This window comes from Henckelia pumila, chromosome 4, assembly GCF_033568475.1.
Source record: "Henckelia pumila isolate YLH828 chromosome 4, ASM3356847v2, whole genome shotgun sequence".
In the NCBI taxonomy this organism is placed as follows: Eukaryota; Viridiplantae; Streptophyta; class Magnoliopsida; order Lamiales; family Gesneriaceae; genus Henckelia; species Henckelia pumila.
Window position 1 is genome coordinate 221,372,197 of NC_133123.1, and position 22,760 is coordinate 221,394,956.

General features: G+C 37.3%; 1 protein-coding gene across 1 annotated transcript; it reads left to right on the forward strand.

Moving 5' to 3' along the window:
- The first annotated feature begins 10,366 nt into the window (after positions 1-10,366).
- On the forward strand, positions 10,367-14,923 carry LOC140862790 (uncharacterized). Its single transcript, XM_073265825.1, has 7 exons — positions 10,367-10,726; positions 11,022-11,996; positions 12,097-12,241; positions 12,385-13,010; positions 13,396-13,530; positions 13,849-14,245; positions 14,844-14,923. Exons 1-7 carry the CDS (start codon positions 10,367-10,369, stop codon positions 14,921-14,923), a joined length of 2,718 nt encoding a protein of 905 aa, XP_073121926.1.
- The last annotated feature ends 7,837 nt before the right edge of the window (positions 14,924-22,760 follow it).

Sequence of the window (22,760 nt, forward strand, 5' to 3'; positions counted from 1 at the left end):
ATAACGACTATGATCATCATGCTCACGAGTCTTGTACTCACCAGCGATTTTCCACCACATACTTTTTCTCTATTTGTACACGCACTTGTAATCTTCGTTATTCCATTATTTTGTATTGTCGTACTAATAAAAATTAACTAATAAAATGCATTGTTATTTTTTTAGTACCACCATGTCAAATTTGGCAAATATTGAATTTGTTGCGCTCGATATCACTGGAAAGAATTATATGTCATGGACTCTCGATGTAGAGATGCATCTTGAATCATTGGGTCTAAGTGATATCATAAAAAAAATAATATATCATCCTCACAAGAAAAGGCAAAGTCTATGATTTTCTTACGTAGACATCTTGATGAAGGATTGAAATGTGAGTATCTCACAGAAAAAGACCCAATGATTTTATGGAAAGAGCTGAAAAAAAGATTTGAGCATAGAGTGCGTGGATTTTTGAGATATTCTGAACTCATCGCATGTATTCTTGTGGCGGAAAAGAACAACGAATTGTTAATAAGAAATGATCAATCTCAACCCACTGGTTCAACGACATTTTCAGAAGCAAATGTCGTAATTAAAAATGAAAACCAAAATCAAAGACATAGACAATATTTTGGTCGTGGACGAGGTCGAGGAAGTGGGCGTGGACGTGGACGTAAAAATTATCGCGGTCGTGGTCGTGGCCGTGGATATGAAAATAATCGAGATAGTTATTTTAATAACTCATCTCAAAAGAACGTCACGAACCACCCATCAAAAAGGCAACATGAAAATACGAGTGAAAATAAAAATCACTCAAAAAGATCTTAGAGTGTTTGTTATAGATGTGGCACTCCAGTTGATCACATATTTGTCGAACCCATGAGCACCTATGTAAGCTCTATAAAGAATCGACAAAGAGGAAAGGAAAAGAGACCAATTTTATTGAAAATAGTGACCATTTAATTGGTTCAACTAGTTTCAATACTGCAGATTTTTTGAATGATTTCGAAGACATTGATTAAAAGATTGGTGGGACTAGATTGTAACAAATTTGTATTTTTCATGCATTCTTGTATTATAAAGCATGTTATATTTTGCATTTGTATTATACTTAATTTTTCTTTATTGCATTTTTGTGAAGTTTTATATGGAAAATGCTATGAGCAAACATGGAAATAATATCATGGAAATTTGCATACCGGATAGTGGTACAACGCACACTATTCTGCGAGATGAAAAATATTTCATGGAAATAAAACCAACAAAAACAATGGTGAATACCATATCAGGTCCTGTAAACATGATTGAAGGTTGTGGTAAAGCACAATTTTTGTTACCAAATGGTACAAAATTTCGGATAAATGATGCTTTATATTCACCACAATCGAAAAAAAATTTGTTGAGTTTTAATGACATATATTCTCATGGATATGATACTGAGACGATAACTGATGGAAATCAGAAATATATGTGTCTTACCACATATAAATCAGGAAATAAATATGTGGTTGAAAAATTATCAATGCTCCCTACTGGATTGCATTATACACATATAAGGTCAATCGAATCAAATATGATGATTAATAATTCTTCAATATTAAACAATTGGCATGATCGATTGGGACATCCTGGTTCAATAATGATGCGAAGAATTATTGAAAATACACATGGTCATCCATTGAAAGACAAGAAGATCTTTCAGAATAATAAGTTTCAATGTAAAGCATGTTCTCTTGGAAAACTTATTATAAGACCATCACCAGCTAAAATCCAAACAGAATTACTCATATTTCTTGAACGTATTCAGGGTGATATTTGTGGGCCAATTCATCCACCATGTGAACCATTTTGATATTTTATGGTATTGATCGATGTCTCCAGCAGATAGTCACATGTATGCTTATTGTCAACTCGGAATGTGGCATTTGCAAGATTAATGACTCAAATAATAAAATTGCGGAATCAATTTCCCGATTATACAATCAAGAAAATAAGACTTGATAATGCTGGAGAATTTACTTCCCAAACTTTCAATGACTATTGTATGTCAATGGAAATTACTGTTGAACATCATGTTGCTCATGTTCATACACAGAATGGATTAGCTGAATCATTGATTAAACGTCTACAACTGATTGCTAGACCATTGATTATGAGAACAAAACTCCCTATTTCTATATAGGGACATGCAATTTTATATGCTGCGGCATTAATTCGCATTAGACCAAGTGCATATCATAAATTCTCCCCATTGCAACTTGCATTTGGTAAAGAACCAAATATTTCTCATCTGAGAATTTTTGAATGTATGGTGTATGTGCCTATTGCACCACCTGAACGATCAAAAATGGGTCCTCAAAGAAAAATCGATATTTATATCGGTTATGATAGCTCATCAATCATTCGATATCTTGAGCCTCAGACAGGCGATGTGTTTACAGCACGCTTTGCTGATTGTCATTTTAATGAAGAAATTTTCTCAATGTTAGGGGGAAAAAAGAAACACATCGAAAAGAAAATCACATGGTATGCACCATCATTGTTACATTTGGATCCAATGACCAAACAATGTGAGAAAGATGTACAACAAATTGTGCACTTGCAAAGAATTGCAAATCAAATTTCAGATGCATTTGCAGACACAAAAGGGGTAACAAAATCATATATACATGCTGTAAATGCCCCTGCTCGAATTGAAATTCCAAAGAAACAAATTGAAGACACTCATGATGTCATAAAACGCTTGAAGCGTGGAAGGTCAGTCGGTTCCAAGGATAAAAATTCTCGGAAAAGAAAAGACATAGAGAAACACGATGATCATAAAATAGAAAATGGTGTTCCAGAAGAAACACCTGATGATAAAAATATTCTATCAGAACCACAAACTGACGAGAATCGTGAAATCTCTATCAATTATATTAATACTGGAAAAATATGGAACCGAAAAGATATAGAAGATATTGATGAGATATTTTCTTATAATGTGGCATGTGACATCATAAATAAAAATGAGGATCATGAACCAAAATCTTTTGGTGAATGTAAAACTCGTCATGATTGGGCCAAATGGAAAGATGTGCTAAATAAATGTAATGTTTTTGGACCTATAGTCCTCACACCTAAAGGTGTAAAACCTGTTGGATACAGATGGGTTTTTATTCGAAAGCGAAATGAGAAAAATGAAATAGCAAGATATAAAGCTAGACTTGTTGCACAAGGTTTTTCTCAAAGGCCTGGAATTGATTATGAAGAAACGTATTCTCCTGTTATAGATGCAATTACGTTTCGATATTTGATTAGTTTGGCTGTGTCTGAAAATTTGGAAATATGTCTTATGGATGTTGTTATAGCTTACTTATACGGATCACTTGATAGTGATATATACATGAAAATCCCTGAAGGATTTAAGATGTCTGAAGCACAAAGTTCAAAACCCAGAGAATTTTATTCTGTAAAATTGCAAAGATCATTATATGGGTTGAAGCAATCCGGTCGAATGTGGTATAATCGGCTAAGTGAGCACTTGATGAAAAAGGGATATGTAAATGATCCAATATGCCCTTGTGTTTTCATCAAGAAAATAACATACAGAAGTGTAATTATTGCTGTATATGTTGATGATTTAAATATCATTGGAACGAATAAAGAAATTCAAGAAGTTATGATGTACTTGAAAGAAGAATTTGAAATGAAGGATCTTGGAAAAACCAAGTATTGCTTGGGTTTGCAAATTAAACAAAAAGAATGTGGAATTTTTGTTCACCAGGCAAATTATACAGAAAAGATCCTTAAACGTTTTAATATGGATAAATCAAATCCATTAAGTACTCCAATGGTTGTAAGATCATTAAATATAGAAAAAAAATCCATTTCGTCCATGTGAAGATGATGAAGTTATTCTTGGTCCAGAAGCACCATATCTAAGTGTCATTGGTGCCCTTATGTATCTTGCAAATTGCACTAGACCTAATATATCATTTGCTGTAAATTTATTAGCAAGATTCAGTTCATATCCAACAAAGAGGCACTAGAATGGAATTAAACATATATTTCGTTATCTACGAGAAACGACAGATTTGGGACTTTTGTACTCAAAAGACACCAATCAAGGTATCATTGATTATGCTGATGCTGGATATTTATCTGATCCACATAAGGCACGTTCCCAAACCGAATATGTATTTACTCGTGGAGGCACAGCAATTTCTTGGCGTTTACAGAAACAAACACTAGTAACAACTTCATCAAATCACGCCGAGATTATTGCGCTACATGAAGCAAGTCGTGAATGTGTTTGGCTAAAATCAATGACACAACATATCCAAACTTCTTGTGGATTATCAGTAAACAAGAATCCTGTGACGCTGCATGAAGATAATGCTGCATGTATTGCTCAAATGAAAAAATGATATATCAAAAGTGACAGAACCAAACATATCCCCCCAAAGTTCTTATCCTACACTCAAAAGCTTGAGAAGAATAAAGATATTGATATCTGTTACATTCAATCAAGTGAGAAGTCATTAGATCTCTTCACAAAGGCGCTTCCTACGGCAATATTCAGAAAGCATATATATAATATTGGGATACGAAATCTACAGCGTATGTGAAGAATCGATCGTATTAACATGAGGGAGAGTTTACGTGGCTGCACTCTTTTTTTCTTGCTATGGTTTTTATCCCACTGGGTTTTTTTTAGTAAGCTTTTTAACGAGGCAGTATACAAACACGTAATATCACGATCATCATCACAAGGGGGAGTATTGGAAATTATATATTAATTAGATTGAAAATTATTGTGATGGTGATGTGATGATATATTAATTTTTGATTATGTAATGGATGACATATTTATTTTTGGACATTTCTCAATTGAGGATCTATAAATAGACCTCAACATTTGTGAAGAAATAACACAAGTTTAGAGAGAAGATTTTATAATTATTTGGTTTGATATATATTTTGAGTTTTAGAGTTTTTAGTTTTTACCATAAATTTTTACTTTTCACAACAATATCATCACCATATAATAATTATTGGTTATATCATCACCATATTTCATAAAATTATTATCCTCTTATAATTTTATTTCTTTTTCCAGATATCTTACCATATTTTTTTTCCAGAGATATATTATAGATGTGTTGAAAGTGGATTAGACATGTCAGGTGGATTAGACATGTCGGGTTGACTCGTCTCGTCATATAAAGTAGATGGGTTGCACTCAAACCACCAAATGGTCAGCCGACCCATCTCGCCCTGCCCATTGGTGCATTGTGTTAGAACCTAATGGCGGGGGGGGGGGGGGGATTTAGGTTCTATTGGCAACTTTAACAATTTAAAGCGATTATACAAATACGCAAGCGAAAGACTTAAAGCAATCAAAAATAAATGCGGTAAATAAATGCGTAAAAGAAATAAAGCGATAAATGAGATATGATATGTTTATGCAAGTTCGAAAATAAATTGTCTACATCTTCCCTTCTTGGTTAAGATCGATTAACCAAGGATTCACTAGCACTTCAACTTCTTGGCCTTGATGGCTCCAAGGATAGCCGTAAAACTTGACACGATCACCGCGCCGATACAACTCGATACTCTTGGCCTTAAGGGCTCCAAGGATAGCCTCAACACAAACACTTGGCTTCACACTCAAGTGCTTACAACGATAGCACAACACACTTGACTTCACACTCAAGTGTTTACCACAATAGCACAACCAACTCACAAACTATTTTTACAAACACTCTCAAATATATCACACAAACACTTTGATAGTGAGAAATTGCTTACAAAGGAGAGAAGAGATGAGTTGGGATGTCTCCAAATGACCTTGGATGACCTCTATTTATAGTTGGCAAAGATTTGAATCTGATTTGAGTGCATGGAGCATGTGTTGAGAATTCAAGGAGTGACAAAAAGAGTTCGGCGCCGCTGCCTACTTTTTCCCAACACTGAGCGGATTTTGTGGAAAACTCATATCTCATAATCTAACCGTTGGATTGATCTGAAATTTACAACAAAGCTTTAAAACATCTGGATATGCATTATGAACAGTGGAGATTGGATTTTAAATTGTCAAACATTTCCAGTAATTTTCGGAAGTCGCTTCATTAAGTTTTCAAACTTGTTCTGTGCAACAAATTTGAAAAATTTATATCTCCATATCCATTTGTTGGATTGATCTGAAATTTGGACATAGGTTGTAAAACATCCTAAATTTGAATTGGATAAGTGGAGATTTGATTTGGATGTTTCAAGCATTCCCAGTTATTTTTTGAATTTGATTCTTCATCATTTGCTTCATGTTCTGCAGAAATAGGTACTGTGCAACCTTTGTGGAAAAATCATAGCTCCATATCTAGCCGTTGGATTGATATGAAATTTTGCTATAAGTTTGAAAATATCCTGATATTGATTTGGATTTGTGGAGATTTGATTTGGATATCTCAAGAATGTCCAGTAATTTTTAGAAGTTGATTCTTTATCCTTCGCTTCAAGTTCTGCAGAAATAGGTACTGCACAACTTTTGTGGAAAAATCATAGCTCCATATCTAGCCGTTGGATTGCTCTCAAATTTGGACAGTACATGTAAAAATTCCTCATCAAGATTATGACTTGTGGAGATAGGATTTCAATGCATAGAAAATGCCCAGTAATTTTTGGAAGTTGCTGCTCCATACTTTGGCTTCTTCTTGTCCCTTTCTTCATATCCTCATAACAATGTTTCATGGCATCCACATAACGTTGTGTTCATTATATGAGCAATATGAGACTTCATAAATACATTGATAGCTTCAAAATAACTTCCAATAATTTATTTGTCAATAAATCTAATCTGCAAAATCTCACTTTAAATGGTTAGTAACAATTAACCGAGTTTTGTAATCATCAAAACATAATATTATGAGACTTGTTAATACATTAAAAACATTAATCTCATCACACGAGATTTGTATGCGTTTAAGGTGTAACACGTTGCGAGGGACTTCGTCCTAAGCCGCCAAATTACATGTAAATCCCACGGATTGGCCCGCTGTGCTACCTAAAATACGTAGGTTGGTTGGTGTTTTTTCCACCGGCTAAAAGACAGGTTGGCCGGCCCCGTACTGCCTAATGTGTTGGATTGCGGCAGATTGTGTGTTGGCTCGCCCTACTAGTCTGTTTTAATTGATGAAGTTAATTTATAATATTTATTTTTGATTGAAATTTAAAATTATCCATAAATTTATATTGCATTTTCCCTTAATTTTTTACACCCGTTTTCCATCAAATATCAATGGAATTGTGTTTCAACAAAGATGTTATTTCTCTAATTTTTTTTTTTTTACTTCTATTCATATTTTTATAGATAGAATAGATCAAATATACTTTATTTGTTATAATTTCAATGAAAATTATTTTTTTTCTTGTAAAACATATATTCACTTTTATATATCACTTTTCAAAAATTTCTAAGAATTATGTGGAAGATATCCATCGAATTAATCAAAACAATATATATAATTTAATGGCAATGTACAAAATCCATAACGAAACTTTTTGTTATTTTATTCACTTTTTGTCATTTTATTCACACTTTAATAGGAATAAAAAAAGATATATATATATATATTCTTCTAATTTTTTTTAGCGAAAACATATTTTTATTATCAAACATCTAATCATTTTTTCTGCTCATTATTTTTAGATTCCTGATAATTATATTTCAGAAAAATGTTATTTCTCTAATGTATTTTATTATCAAATATATATTCAATTGACGTATCATTGTTTTCAAATTTTTTCGTAGTTATATTGTAACCAAATATTATTTTTTTTAATAATTACTTTGCTCCTCACTTTTTTTGATTTTGTTGTCTTAAATTCATTGGAAATACACTAAATCAGTCAATTCATTAATTGCACTTATGCTACATTATTATATAGGGTTAACTTTATAAATGCAAATTTATCTATATAAAACCAAAAACATGATCACAAGAGTTTTTTTTGCCTATTAATTTACCTCACACTTCTACATTTTTCAAGATAAAAAATATCACTAATAATATTCATATATACTATTTCATAAAGTAAGAGAAGTGCATAAAAACTACTTTTGCTATTACCATACGAAATTCCAGAAATAACTTTTAAAATAATGAAAGAGAAGAGAAAACTAACAAATTATACTTTAATTTCACTCATTTATTGAGGTTGTTTTCAACCTATTCTTTTAACCAGAATCATCTTCTTCAATCCACTTTTTTTTATTATGGTACAAGAAAAATTTTGTGCTCAATTTAATTTTTTTTTATAGTTTTAGAAATTTAACAAATATTCTAATTGAAAATACAAGAAAGATGTCGATATTTTGAAACTAACTAATAATACTGTAATTTCATGAAATTACTAGCTGCATGATATTAATTTATTATCTTGCACACACATTGTGTGTGTGATGTGAGTCAGTTTTACGTGTTTTTATTGCATGGTTGTTGAGTGTTTTGCCTTTGTTTTGCTTCATTTTGGTTGTGTTAGAGTTATTTTATTTGCATTTAGTGTTTTCTCATGCATATTGTTCACTCCTCTAGATTTGTTGTTGATTTGGCAGGAAAACGAATAAAAATCACATTTGTTGGACAAAACCAGGGTGCGCTCGGCGGTCAAATCTTACCGCTCGAGCTCAACATTAAAGAAAAGAAAAGAAAAGAAAAGAAAAAGGCAGAGAAGGGGCATGCCCGAGCGGTGATTTCTTACCGTCCGAGCGCGCTTTCGAGAAAAAGTGGTGTTGAGAGGCAGTGTATCCCAACGCTTGGGCCGTCAATTCTTACGGCCCGGGCGCTTTCGCTAGTTTGAAAACTTTTATTTTGCGGGTGATTTACATGGAAAGGACTTTTGGGCATTATAAATAGATAAAATTCAGACGTTTTTAGGATTCGAAACGCAGAAGATTGAGGAGGAAGTTGCTGCTAGAGATTGGAGGAGTTCTTCATCTTGTTTTGATTCTCTTCCAAACTTTGAGATTTCATGTTTAAAACTTTGTTATATTGATGTGTATTATGAATTTTAGTAGCTAAACCTTATTTTATTGGAATCTAGGGGATCCTACCCTCGGAACACTTTTGTGTGATTAAATATTTTGGACGAATCGAATTTACTTTATATTATTATTTGATTTTGTCATGGTTTTATTATTCTATATTGAGGAGTAACTAACTTTAGCATAGTTTCCTATATTGTGAAATATTATCGAGAGATAAATTCATGATTAGGACGAGTGACATGATCCATGGACTTAAAATATGCATAGAGATATGATATTTAGTACATGTTGATAACCATAGACCATCAGGTTGAAAGTTATGGGAATTCAAAGAGCGCAAGGTAATCGGTAATGATAAATAATCAAAGAGATTTGATTATTTCATTAACTTGAATTAGATTGGCATAACTTAAGAGAGAGTGTCAATATATCAGGAATTCTTTTCAAACATATGTGTATAAAAGTGAATTTCAATCGTCCAGTTCAATTAGGGGGAGGTGAACCGCAATTCCAACAAATTTCTTCATTATTAATTATTCTTCAAAAATCTTTTCATCTATTTTAATTTCAGTGATTTAAGTCAATTTTGTTAGTTTATAATTTTAGTTACAATCATTCTCAAAATTTCATTACTTTGGGTAGAGAAATAAGATAAATGAATTTTAGTTGAAATAGTATCTGATGACGATACTCGTACTCAGTACCTTTTACTATAACTTGATTCGTGCACTTGCGATAATTTTGAGCTGAATTGAGAGATATTTATACTGATTTTAAGTGTTAGTATTTGTTCGATCAAGTTTTTGGCACCGTTGCCGGGGACTATTTATTACTTTAATTTGTCTTATTTAAATTTCTCTATACCAATTTTAATCACTATTTTCATCTGTGAACTGCAGGATACTCTTGCAGTGCATGCAACATCCATTTGATTTGGAACTCATCCCTATTGATCCTGAAATCGAGAGAATCTTTCGCAGGAGACAAAGGCAACAGAGAGAAGCAATGGAAGAATAGGAGCAACAAACGTTGAATGATGGAAATGCTTAAAATAATGCACCACCTGTTTATAGATCCATGATGGATAGCGCCTTGCCATCCATTGAGGAAGTTAGACCAAGCATTATCAGGACAAAAGTAGCATCAAACCACTTCGAGATAAAAACCAGCTATCATTCAAATGATTCAGAACTCAGTTCAATTTTTTGGGACAACAATTGACAACCCGAACACTCATATCGCAAATTTCCTGGAAATTTGTGAAACTTTCAAGCAGCAGGGAGTTTCTGATGATGCTATTCGTTTACTCTTATTTTCTTTTTCGCTAAAGCATTACTAAAAAATTTACCTGCAGGTTCAATGACTACTTGGGATGATCTGGAAAAAGCTTTCCTCACCAAATACTTCCCTCCATCAAAGTCGATGAAGTTGAGAACATATATCATTACGTTTGCTCAAGGAGAACATGAATCACTCTGCGAAGCATGGGAACCCTATACGGATCTGTTAAGGAGATGCCCACACCACAAATTATGCGACTGGCTTGTGCAACAAATTTTTTACTATGGCCTTCCTCATGCTAATCGCACTATGTTAGATGCAGCTGCAGCTAGAAATCTGTTACGAAAATCACCAGAAGAAGGATGTGTGTTGATTAAAGAGATGACATCTAGAAGTTATCACCCTCAATCTGAGAGGAATGTAATGCGAAAATCTACGGTAATTCATCAAGTAGAGGCGTTTACTTCAGTGGCAGCTCAACATGAGGAAATGATTAAAAAAGATCGATGAGCTAAGTTTGGGGAATTCTGCAACGCTCATTCAAGAAGTGTGGTGCAAAAAATGTAGTGCTAAACATTTTATTAAAAACTGTCAAACTGGGAATCCATTCCATCAATCGGAGGGAGTTGTAGTAAACCATGTAGGAAATCAAAACCGCCCCAGGAATGATCCTTTTTTGATTACATATAATCCAGGGTGAAAACAACATCCAAATTTCTCATGGGGAGGATAGAAAGACAGGCAGTATGGGAATCAGAATTACGGAAAACAACATCAAGAAGAGAAATCAAGTATGGAGAAGATGATGCAAAAGTTTATATCATCCACTGAGACCAGAATGAAAAATCAGGATGCTTCGATAAAGAATTTGGAGAATCAGATAGGGCAGTTGACTAAAGCAATGTCCGGTAGAGATCCTGGTACTTTACCAAGTGACACCGAAAAGAACCATAAGGAGCAGGTGAAAGCCATTGAATTAAGAGGTGGAAAGAGAATAGAAACTGAGAGACAAGAATCGAAAGAGCCAGAAGTCGTTTCTATACCGGAGAAAACTGCAGGTAAGTCTTCTAATTCTACACCTCCACCCACATCACAGTTAAATTTTGTTATTCCTCCACCTTTTGCTGCAGCTCTTAAGAAGACCAAGTTAGATGCTCAGCTTGAAAAGTTTCTAGAAGTGTTCAAGAACTTGAATATTAACATCCCATTTGCTGATGCATTGATGCAAATGCCCAGCTATGCAAAGTTCTTGAAAGAGATACTCTCCAATAAGAGAAAATTAGAGGAGCATGCATTGGCCAGCTTAAAAGAAAATTTCTCTGCACTGGTTCAGAACAAGATCCCATCAAGGCAAAAAGATCCAGGGAGTTTCTCAATCCCTTGCATGATTAGTGATGTGAATTTTCAAAAAGCTTTGTGTGATTTAGGTGCTAGCATAAATCTAATGCCATATTCTATTTTCAGGAAATTGGGTTTGGGGGAGTCAAAACCTACCAGGATGTCGTTGCAATTGGCTGACAGGTCTTTAAAATATCCAAGAGGGATAATAGAGGATGTACTAGTGAAAGTAGACAAATTCATCTTCCCGGTGGATTTTGTGGTACTTGATATGGAAGAAGATTTGGATATGGCACTTATTCTGGGAAGACCTTTCCTGGCAACAGGAAAAACACTCTTAGATGTCCAAAAGGGAGAATTACTTCTGAGAGTGGGAGATGAGAAAATTTCTTTTGATGTTTTTAATGCGCTCAAATGTCTACAACTTGATGAAGAATGTTTTCAAATAGCTTGTTTATAATTATGTGCAGGATACATTCCAGGAACCGTTAGAAGCTGCACTTGCATCTCCTTATCATGAGGGAGAAATCCATATAGGAAAACAAGAAATGACTGCGTACTTGAATGATAATCAGCCATGGAAAAAAGGTGTCAAGCTTAGAATTAAAGATCTAGGTGACCGGAAGAATTTATTCCTCCAGAAACCAAGTCTTGAGGAACCACCGACTGTTGAATTGAAACCACTACCGACTCATTTGAAATATGTATTCTTGGTGAGAATAACAATTTACCTGTCATAATTTCCTCTTCTTTGACAGATACCACGAAAGCCAAACTACTGGATGTTCTAAAAAATCACAAGAGTGTGTTCGCCTGGAAGGTATCATATATCAAAGGGATCAATTCATCCATCTGCATGCATAAGATCCTAATGGAAAAAGAGAACATCAACCCTTTGGTTCAGCCACAGAGAAGATTGAATACCAAAATGCAAGAGGTAGTGAAGGCTGAAACGATTAAACTTCTAGGCGCAGATATTATTTATCCAATATCTGATAGTGCATGGGTGAGTCCTGTTGAGTGTGTGCTGAAAAAGGGGGGTATTACCGTGATTCAAAATGAGCATAATGGATTGATACCTATTAGGACAGTAACTGGTTGGCGCGTGTGCATATATTATAGGAAACTAAATGACGCAACCCGTAAAAACCACTTCCCTCTCCCCTTCATTGACCAAATGCTAGAAAGACTTGCTGGATATGAATTCTATTCTTTTTTAGATGGGTATTCAGAATATAATCAGATTTTGATTGCACCTAAAGATCGGGATAAAACTACTTTCACTTGCCCATATGGTACGTTCGCTTATACACGTATGCCCTTTGGTCTTTGTAATGCTCCCGCAACCTTTCAGAGATGCATGACTGCAATATTTAATGACATGGTTGAAAATTTTTTAGAAATATTTATGGATGATATTTCAATTTTTGGTCAGTCTTTTGATGCATGTCTGAATAACCTTAATACTGTTTTGGTGAGATGCGAGAAAACAAATTTGGTGCTAAATTGGGAGAAATGTCATTTCATGGTAAGAGAAGGAATTGTGTTAGGGTCACCGAATATCTGAGCAGGGAATCGAGGTGGACAGGGCCAAGGTGCAAGTCATTCAGAATTTTCCTCCACCAACGACGATTAAGGGAGTTAGAAGTTTTCTAGGCCATGCCGATTTTTATCGGCGGTTCATCAAAGATTTTTCAAAAATTGCAAAACCTCTTTCTTCTTTATTGATGAAGGATACACCTTTTCATTTTGATTCACATTGTTTGCAGGCGTTTGAGACTCTGAGAGAAAGATTGGTAACTGCACCAGTGCTGACATCACCTAATTGGGATCTAGCCTTTGAGGTCATGTGTGATACAAGCGACTCGGCGGTTGGTGTTGTACTTGGCCAAAGAATAGACAAGGTATTTTGTACTATCTACTATGCTAGCAAAACCTTGAATGAAGTTCAATTGAATTAAGCTACCACTGAAAAGGAATTGTTATATGTAATTTTTGCTCTTGACATGTTTCATTCATACCTTGTGCTCTCAAAAGTCACTGTGTACACTGATCACTCTGCAATAAGACATTTATTGGCTAAGAAAGATTCAAAACCGAGATTGATTAGGTGGATCTTTCTCTTACAAGAATTTGATCTAGAGATAATGAATAATAAAAGGGTAGAAAATGTTGTAGCTGACCACTTATCTAGATTAGAGTGCATTCCTGATTTCTCACAGAATGATACTGAGGAAATAGATGATTGGTTTCCAAATGAAAAGTTGTTTGCGATAGAAAACTCATCTTGGTATGCTAATTTTGAAAATTACTTGGACACGGGCACACTTCCACATAACTTATCTTTTCATCAAAAGAAAAAGTTTATGTCAGATGTCAAGCATTATTTTTTGGAAGAGCCTTTTCTATTTAAAATTTGTGCTGATTCAATGATACGGAGATGTGTGGCGGAAGTAGAAATGAGAAATATCCTCAGTCATTGTCATGATCGTGAGGTAGGAGGCCACGCTGGGCCAATCAAGACGGCAACTAAGGTACTAGAATGTGGTTTCTATTGGCCTAGTATTTTTAAATATGCTCGTTCTTATGTCATTGCATGTGATAGATGTCAACGGACAGGTAATATCTCAAACCGTCATGAAATGCCATTGAATAATATTATTGAATGTGAGATATTTGATGTTTGGGGAATCAACTTTATGGGACCATTTCCAAATTCTTTTACAAAAAAATACATTTTGGTCGTCGTCGATTATATGTCATAATGGGTGGAGGCAAAAGCTTATGTAACTAATGATGCATAGGTAGTCACAAAATTTCTGAAAAAAAAAACATTTTTAACCGGTTTAGTACACCCCATGCAATTATTAGTGATGGTATCACCCACTTTTGCAATAAAATTTTTGACAAACTTTTGAAGAAATATGGTGTCAAGCACAAAGATTATACTCCCTATCATTCCCAAACAAGTGATCAAGTAGAAGTGTCCAATCGCAAAATCAAACAATTTTTGGAAAAAAAAGTGTGAGAACAAACAGGAAAGATTGGGCACTTCGACTTGATGATGTTTTATGGGCTTACAGGACAGCATTTAAAACTCCTATAGGCACCTCACCGTATAGATTGTTGTTTGGGAAGACATGTCATTTTCCAGTTGAATTAGAGCATAGAGCATATTGAGCTATTAAAGCACTAAATTTTGAATTCACTGCTGCAGGTGAGAAGAGGCTGCTAGAACTGAACCAACTAGAGGAGTTTCGAGATCACGCATATGATATGGCGGTGTCATACAAGTAGCGGACCAAGAGAGTACATGACAGACGCATTCGCCACCAAGAATTCAAAGAATGAGACGCTGTTCTCTTATTTAACTCCCGGATGAGGCTCTTTCCCGAAAAGTTGAAGTCTAGGTGGTCTGGCCCCTACAAAATCACCAAGGTGTATCCATCAGGTGCTGTGGAGCTAAGATGCGTGAAATGAATCATTTACAGTAAATGCTCAGAGGTTGAAACATTATGTTGGGGTGACGTCAACTCCACTTGTGGAGACCTCGGGTTGCTAATCTCATTTTAGGGCAAGTAACGATTAATTAACAATTAATCATACCTTAAAAGAATACTCAAACCAAGAACTAAATTTTTTTTTAAAAGGGCACCTCGCTCGATCGGTTAAATCCTACCGATCGAGCGAGCAAGAAATGTAAATTCTAGGGTTTGAGCAAAACTTGGCCTCTCTCGATCGGTCAAACTCTACCGATCGATCGGGCACAAAAATTGAACTTCTCTGTTTGAAAATCCAGGCCTCGCTCGATCAGTGCAATTCAACCGATCGAGCGGGCGACTCTGCTCGAAAATTCTGCAGAATACATTTTGCTGTCAAATCTGAAAATCCAATCCAAAATCATCCAAAACCAACTCAAATCATGGTTTAACAAGTCTAAAACATGCATATATACATACATGAAGTTTCAAGTATAAATCTATGCATTTATTACAACAAACGGATAATGAAAAGGACAAGAAACTACAAGTGTACTTCAAGACATAATTCTTCTAACAAGTTTGATGCTATTCAAACTATCATACTTCAGCTAAAACCCGAGTCCACACTTGCTAAATCTCTCTCTCGAGCTGTCAATGTCGTCTCTGACTAGCTCTTGCCCCCTCTGTTGCCATGCACACATACAAAACAAAGCAACAACCGGATAAACTCCGGTGAGAATATAATCTCAGTATAACCAACATATATATGCGTTAAGGTAAATCATATCGACTCTAAACATTTCATCTCGAGAATAGATTAATCAAACGCATACATATATACATAATTGATTCATATCACATCATTGTCATCAAGATTCGTATCCGATCTTGACATGGATATCCATCTATTGTAGTCGTCTGACTCGAAAATAAGGTTCATCAAACCTTGGCAAGAATCAATTCATATAACATATCATCTCATATCAAATAAATATCCACTACCTATGATGGATCGACAACATCGATAATAAAACGATAACAAGTATGTGATTTAGCGGAATAACTCAAGAAGCGTCATTCTCGAGTTTCAAATTCCTGACACTCGATGTTGACTTATACCTTCTTGTTTTCGGTTTTGAACGCTTAAAATCTAAAACATAACATCAAAACATTCATATCAAACTTCATTCCATTCTAGCATTCCAAAATCTGATCAAAACATTATTTGATCCTCAACCAAAATGACTTCAAACCTTGATCGCTTCTTCTTTGGTTTGAATATAAAGTTCTCGAGATGTTAGCCTTCAATACTAATATGAAATTGAAGAATACAGATTCTATAACATCAACAACATCTCAAATAATACCTCAGCTCAATCATAAGCTATCAAAACGGTCTCAAATCTTAAACCGATAGCGTAGCGATTGAAAATCGGTAACCAACAAAATATCGAACTCATAACTAGCTTCATGTATCCCTTCTAACCAACATATCAACATAAATATCAGCATAAACCAGCATATCAGAGTCTATATAGTTTGAAACACATGCTGGAAATCATATCAAATACAACCGATCTCCGTTCTTCGATTCGGTTTCGCACATACGAGATATGAAAGCTCAAGAACATAAATATGTAACCGAATTCTGATTCTCTTCACATACATGATTTCGAAACATGCTGAAACACAATAATACTTACGTCAAATCGAAGCCCTCGTCGTAAGGATCGCATCGCTATTTTCGGAATTAAATTCGGACAATCGGATCAGAAGATATATGAGGTTTTGAAAATCAAAAATCAAATGAAAAGAGAAGGTTCCGACTTCTGCTCTGAAATTGGCTGAATAGATATGGAACATACACGCACACATGCTGAGTAATCATTTAAGATTTAGATAAATTCAGCCTATTTGCACTTTAGCCCCTCAAAACTTCATAAATTGCAATTCAGTTCTCGGTCCTCGTTTTCATTCAATTTCAATCCTAAATAATTTAAGAATATTATAATTTAAATCTAAACTCTAAAAATTCCCAAATTAAATATACTCGGGTTAAAATTAAATAAATTCGGATTAAATCAAATAATCCCAGGCCTTACATTTCTCCCCCACTAAGGCATGAGTTCGTTCTCGAATTCATAAGTATACACATAAGATAAAGAATAACAGAAAACTTAATAAGAACTCACATCAGTGGAATAAATTGGGAAATCTCTGCATCATGTCTTCTTCAACTTCCCATGTAGCCTCTTCAACTCCATGTTGATTCCACTGAATCTTCACCAATGGAATGGTCTTGTTTTGGAGTTGTTTTTCTTTCCTATTGTATCTTTATCGGCTGTTCAAAGTAGCTAAGAGTTTCATCTAATTCAGCTTCATCAGTTTGCAAGATATGAGATTCATCAGGTTGATACTTTCGAAGCATCGAGACATGAAATACATCGTGGATACCAGATAAAGATGTAGGAAGAGCGAGTAGATAAGCAAGATTTTTTGTAGCCCGAACCCAGTTTTAGTGATTAACTATTATTTAATCCAATAAACATGATTAAGGGGACTTCTAATAGATTAACGGAGCCCGGGATTAGACCCAGAATGATCAGAAATGGTCCGGATGGTCAGGCAGAATGGAAGCAACGTTCAGGGAATGGAAGCAACGTTCGTGCCATCAGAAATGCGTCACTACTTACGTACTTGATGTGACATTGGAACCATCGAAAGCAACGTTGAGGAACGGAAGCAACATTCGTCAGGCAGAACGAAAGCAACGTTGAGGAACGGAAGCAACGTTCGTTGTCTATAAATAGGGGTACCAAGGCTCACATTTGAGCACACCTCTCACCTCTTCTCTCTCGATTCTTTAGCCTTCTAACTCAGATCTAGGGAATTCTAGGCGTCCCATTGGGAATCCGGAAGAGGCCTAGCGATCCAGGCGTCGTAGCGGAGCTGTGGCCTAGTTTTGAGACAATCGACAGCAAAGGGCTAACGACGGACGAAGGTATAGCTTTTGCTTCCTAAAAATATTTAGGAGTATGATTTAGCTTAGTTAAGGCTTTTAGAGCGCTATAATGACAGTAGTATCATTTGGCAGTGTAGCGCGGATTATAGGCGTGGACCTAGGGATGATAGCACTTGCCTAGTATTTGAGGTACGAAAGTACTGTTCGAGATATCCTAATTGAGTATGCATGTATTATGTGGCTGCATGATTTATATGCCATGATTTTATGTTGCATAAATTTGCATATTGAGTTATCTCCTTCTAGAAGTCTATTAGTAGGGTTGTACCCTATCCTGTTAGTGGATGGACTTCCATCGAATTGGGTCCGGCATATCCACTAGTATTTGGTATGGAAGCCACCTCCTGCAGCGACGGAACAGCGTGCTACATACCAGGGCCCGGTCTGTCTTTGTTCTCTGATCCTTGACCTCGAGTTTATAAGGAGTTCACTTTGCATGCATGTATACTCGTACTCTTGTGCTGAGCATTTTATGCTCACGTCTCGTACTCTGTGTTTCTGGACACCCTATTCTATGGGGCAGGATTGCGATTGGACGAGGCGGGTGGATCCAAAATCTGCTAGGCAGTGGTTGATCAGCTGGAGCTTCGTTTAGGTCTTTATTCTGTTGTTTTGGGTTTATACAGCTATTCGATTTGGTTTTATATTATTTTGGATATTTACAGATTCCTTTTCTTGGGATTGTATAAATGTTTATGGTTTCCGTAGTTGAATTCTGATTTCTGTTTAATTAAGTTAATTGCATGCCTAAGTTCTGTTTAGCAGGTGATCCGGGTAAGGGTCACTACATTTATGGTATCAGAGCATGCATAGTATTCTTGGGATTTAGATTCTGCATAAGGTAATCGTGAGTTACTTTTGTAGATGGCGAACTACGATGACCAGAGTAGCCATGGTAGTGGAGGTGGATGCTGGGGAGATGCCGATCGTGAGCGTCGTCGGGACCGTCATCATCGTCATCGTGATGAGGACCGTTTTAGCATGTGCCGATTCTTGCAGATGGGTCCTAAGCCCTTTGTTGGAGGTAAGTCTCCAGAGGATGCGGAGAACTGGTTAGACCGCATGGAGACGACATTTCAGACTTTCCACTGCACCGAGGAGCAGAAGATGGAGACCCTTGGCTATATTCTGGATGGGCGAGCTCCTAGGTGGTGGAGGTTTACTTCTGCACCCTTTGTTACGGCGAGAGGAGTGGCCACCTGGGTCGAGTTCCGCACAGCTTTTCAGAAGCTGTATTTTCCTCCTGCACTCCGTCAGTCGAAGGCCGGCGAGCTACTGAGTCTGCGACAGGGAGCCATGTCTATTGACGAGTATCAGCAGAAGTTCTTTAATCTGCTATCATATTGCCCCGAGATTGCTGACAGCTCTGGGATGAAGTATAATCTATTCCTTCAGGGCCTTAACCCTGAGATCCATGACCATGTGGCGGTCGGTGATGACATGTCCTAAGAGGGTTTGGTGAGCCGTTGTCACCAGGCAGAGGACAGCATTCCGCGGAACAGGTCTTTCTCTCAGTCAAGGCCTGCTAGTTCTTTGGGTCCCCATGCCTAATCTTTCAAGAAGTCTGGATCTACTTCTTCCTCTGGTTCTGGAGGTATTGTTCGCTTTGGGAAGAAGGACAAGTGCGACCATTGCGGGAAGAACTATCCGTCAGACAAGTGCCGTAGAGCTTCTGGAGCTTGTTTCCAATGTGGAGAGGTTGGTCATATCCGGAGGGATTGTCCACTATCTGTGGGAGGCGGTTCTGGTTCAGGATCAGGTTCTCAGGCCACCGTTCAGCAAAGGTTGCAGGGACAGTCTGCTAGGAGTTCTTATTTGAGGCCGCGGGCTTCTGGTCAGGTGTTTGCCTTGAGGCATGATCAGGCTGTGGAGGAGAATGAGAAGGTCATCGCAGGTACATTTGTACTTTATGGTATACCTGCTATTGTACTTATTGACACTGGTGCATCTCATTCCTTCATTTCTGCACGATTTGTTAAGAGGCATAAGTTACCATGCATTGCACTAGACGTAGTAGTTTCTGTTTCTACTCCGACGGATCAATCTGCTTTGGCTAAGCATCTAGTGATGGGTTGCCCTTTAGAGTTCGAAGGGAACATTCTATTGGCGAATCTCATGGTCCTTGCGATGGACGATTTCGATTGTATTATGGGGATAGACATGCTAACTACCTATAGAGCTTCAGTGGACTGCTATCAGAGATTAGTTCTCTTTCATCCGGATGGGAGTGATAACTGATTTTTCTATGGTGAGGGAGCGCGACCCCCGATGACTTTGGTATCATCTTTGAGAGCCTGTCGTCCTCTAGAGTCTGGCGGGGAAGGCTACCTTATCTATGCAGTTAATTTGTCCGCTGAGAGCATTGGGATAGATAGCATTCCTGTTGTGGATGAATTCCCAGATGTATTTCCAGATGAGATTCCTGTTTTTCCTCCTGCTAGGGAAGTCGAGTTTGGCATAGAGTTGATTTCGGGTACTTCGCCTATTTCTCGAGCACCGTATCGTCTGGCTCCATCAGAGATGCGTGAGTTGAAGAATCAGTTATAGGATCTTTTGGACAAGGGATACATTCGTCCTAGTGTATCTCCTTGGGGAGCTCCTGTTCTTTTTGTAAAGAAGAAGGATGAGTCTATGCGGTTGTGCTTTGACTATCGGCAGCTGAATCGAGTTACTGTGAAGAACAAGTATCCATTGCCTCGCATTGATGACTTGTTTGATCAGCTGCAGAGTACTTCAGTTTACTCCAAGATTGACTTGAGATCTGGGTATCATCAGTTGAGAGTTCGAGATCAGGATATAGCCAAGACTGCATTCCGTACTCGCTATGGGCATTACGAGTTTCTAGTGATGCCATTTGGATTGACTAATGCGCCGGCTATATTTATGGATCTGATGAACCGTGTCTTCAGGGAGTATTTAGACAAGTTTGTCGTGTTCTTCATTGACGACATCTTAGTGTATTTGCGTAATGCGGAAGAGCATTTTTCTCACTTGCGAGTGGTACTGCAGACTCTTCGAGACAAGCAGTTGTACGCCAAACTGAGCAAGTGTGAGTTCTGGATGGATCGTGTGGTCTTTCTTGGCCATATCATATCCAGGGAGGGGATTTCAGTTGATCCGAGCAATATTGAGGATGTGCTTAACTGGTCGCGTCCAACGACGGTTGCTAAGATCCAGAGTTTTCTGGGTCTAGCAGGATATTATCTACGCTTCATTCTGAACTTCTCTCAGCTAGCTCGACCGTTGACACAGATTACTCGCAAGGGTGTTGATTTCGAGTGGTCCTCCGAGTGTGAGGAGAATTTCTGTGAGCTTCAATGGTGGTTGACTTCTGCGCCGGTGTTGGCATTAGCGTTAGGATCTGGAGGGTATGTGGTATACACTGATGCTTCCCTTCAGGGATTAGGTTGTGTCCTGACTCAGAATGGGCATGTGATCACATACGCTTCTAGACAGCTGAAGCTTCACAAGGACAACTACCCAGTCCATGATTTGGAATTGGCAGCCATTGTGTTCGCTTTGAAGATCTGGCGTCATTATCTGTATGGCGAGAAATTTGAGATCTTCACCGACCACAAGAGTCTCAAGTATTTGTTCACTCAGGCGAAGTTGAACATGAGGCAGAGGCGTTGGATGGAATTGCTTAATGATTATGATTGCGAGATTAAGTACCATCTGGGAGCTGCTAATCTCACCGCTGATGTTTTGAGTCGCAAGGTGCGACTATCCGCACTGCAGACTTGTTCGATGTCTAGTGAGATCGGTGACTGTTGTACTTCGGGGTATACCTTCAAGCATAAGAAAGGTATGCAGAGTATCCAGATGCTTGCAATATTATCTGAGCCAGCTTTGTATTCGCGGATTCGAGATGCTCAGATGTCTGACTCGAAGACCCAGCGTTTAGCTCGCCTAGCTAATGAGGGCAGCTCGTCTGGATTTCAGTATCAGTCAGATGGTTTTCTGTGTTTGTCTGGTAGGCTTGTGATTCCGCAGGATGAAGAGTTGCGAGAGGAGATCTTGTCTCAGGCACATCGCACCAAGTTGAGTACCGGGAAGTAACAAGATGTATAAGGATCTACGTACTCGATTTTGGGGGAAGGGGATGAAACACAGTGTGTATCAGTATGTTTCGAGATGTTTGGTGTGTCAAAAAGTCAAGGCAGAACATCGGCGACCTGAAGGTTTGCTTCATAGTCTGCCTATTTCGGAGTGGAAATGGGAGTTTATCACGATGGATTTTGTGACCCATTTGCCGATGTCCTTGAGAAATTGTGATGCTATCTGGGTTGTGGTGGACCGATTCACCAAGTCAGCGGATTTCATTGCCTATAGCCGAGAGTACTCTGTGGATCGCATGACACTCCTGTATGTTCAAGATATCGTTCGACTTCATGGAGTGCCTGTGAGCATTGTCAGCGATCAAGACCCCATGTTCACTTCTAGGTTCTGGGGGAGTGTTCAGCATGCGATGGGCACTACTCTCAGCTTGAGTACTGCCTATCATCCGGAGACAGATGGTCAGCCAGAACGCACTATCCGTACTTTGGAGGATATGCTTCGAGCGCGCGTTATGGATTTTGGTCCAGCCTGGCAGGATCATTTTCCATTGATCGAGTTCGCGTACAACAAC

Coding starts and splice junctions, on each gene's coding strand:
- LOC140862790 (XM_073265825.1), top strand. CDS start 10,367: ATGACTACTTGGGATGATCTGGAAAAAGCTTTCCTCACCAAATACTTC. Junction 13,011..13,395: donor CTGCAATATTTAATGACATG/GTTGAAAATTTT, acceptor CATTGTTTGCAG/GCGTTTGAGACTCTGAGAGA. Junction 14,246..14,843: donor TGATAGATGTCAACGGACAG/GTAATATCTCAA, acceptor TCACTGCTGCAG/GTGAGAAGAGGCTGCTAGAA.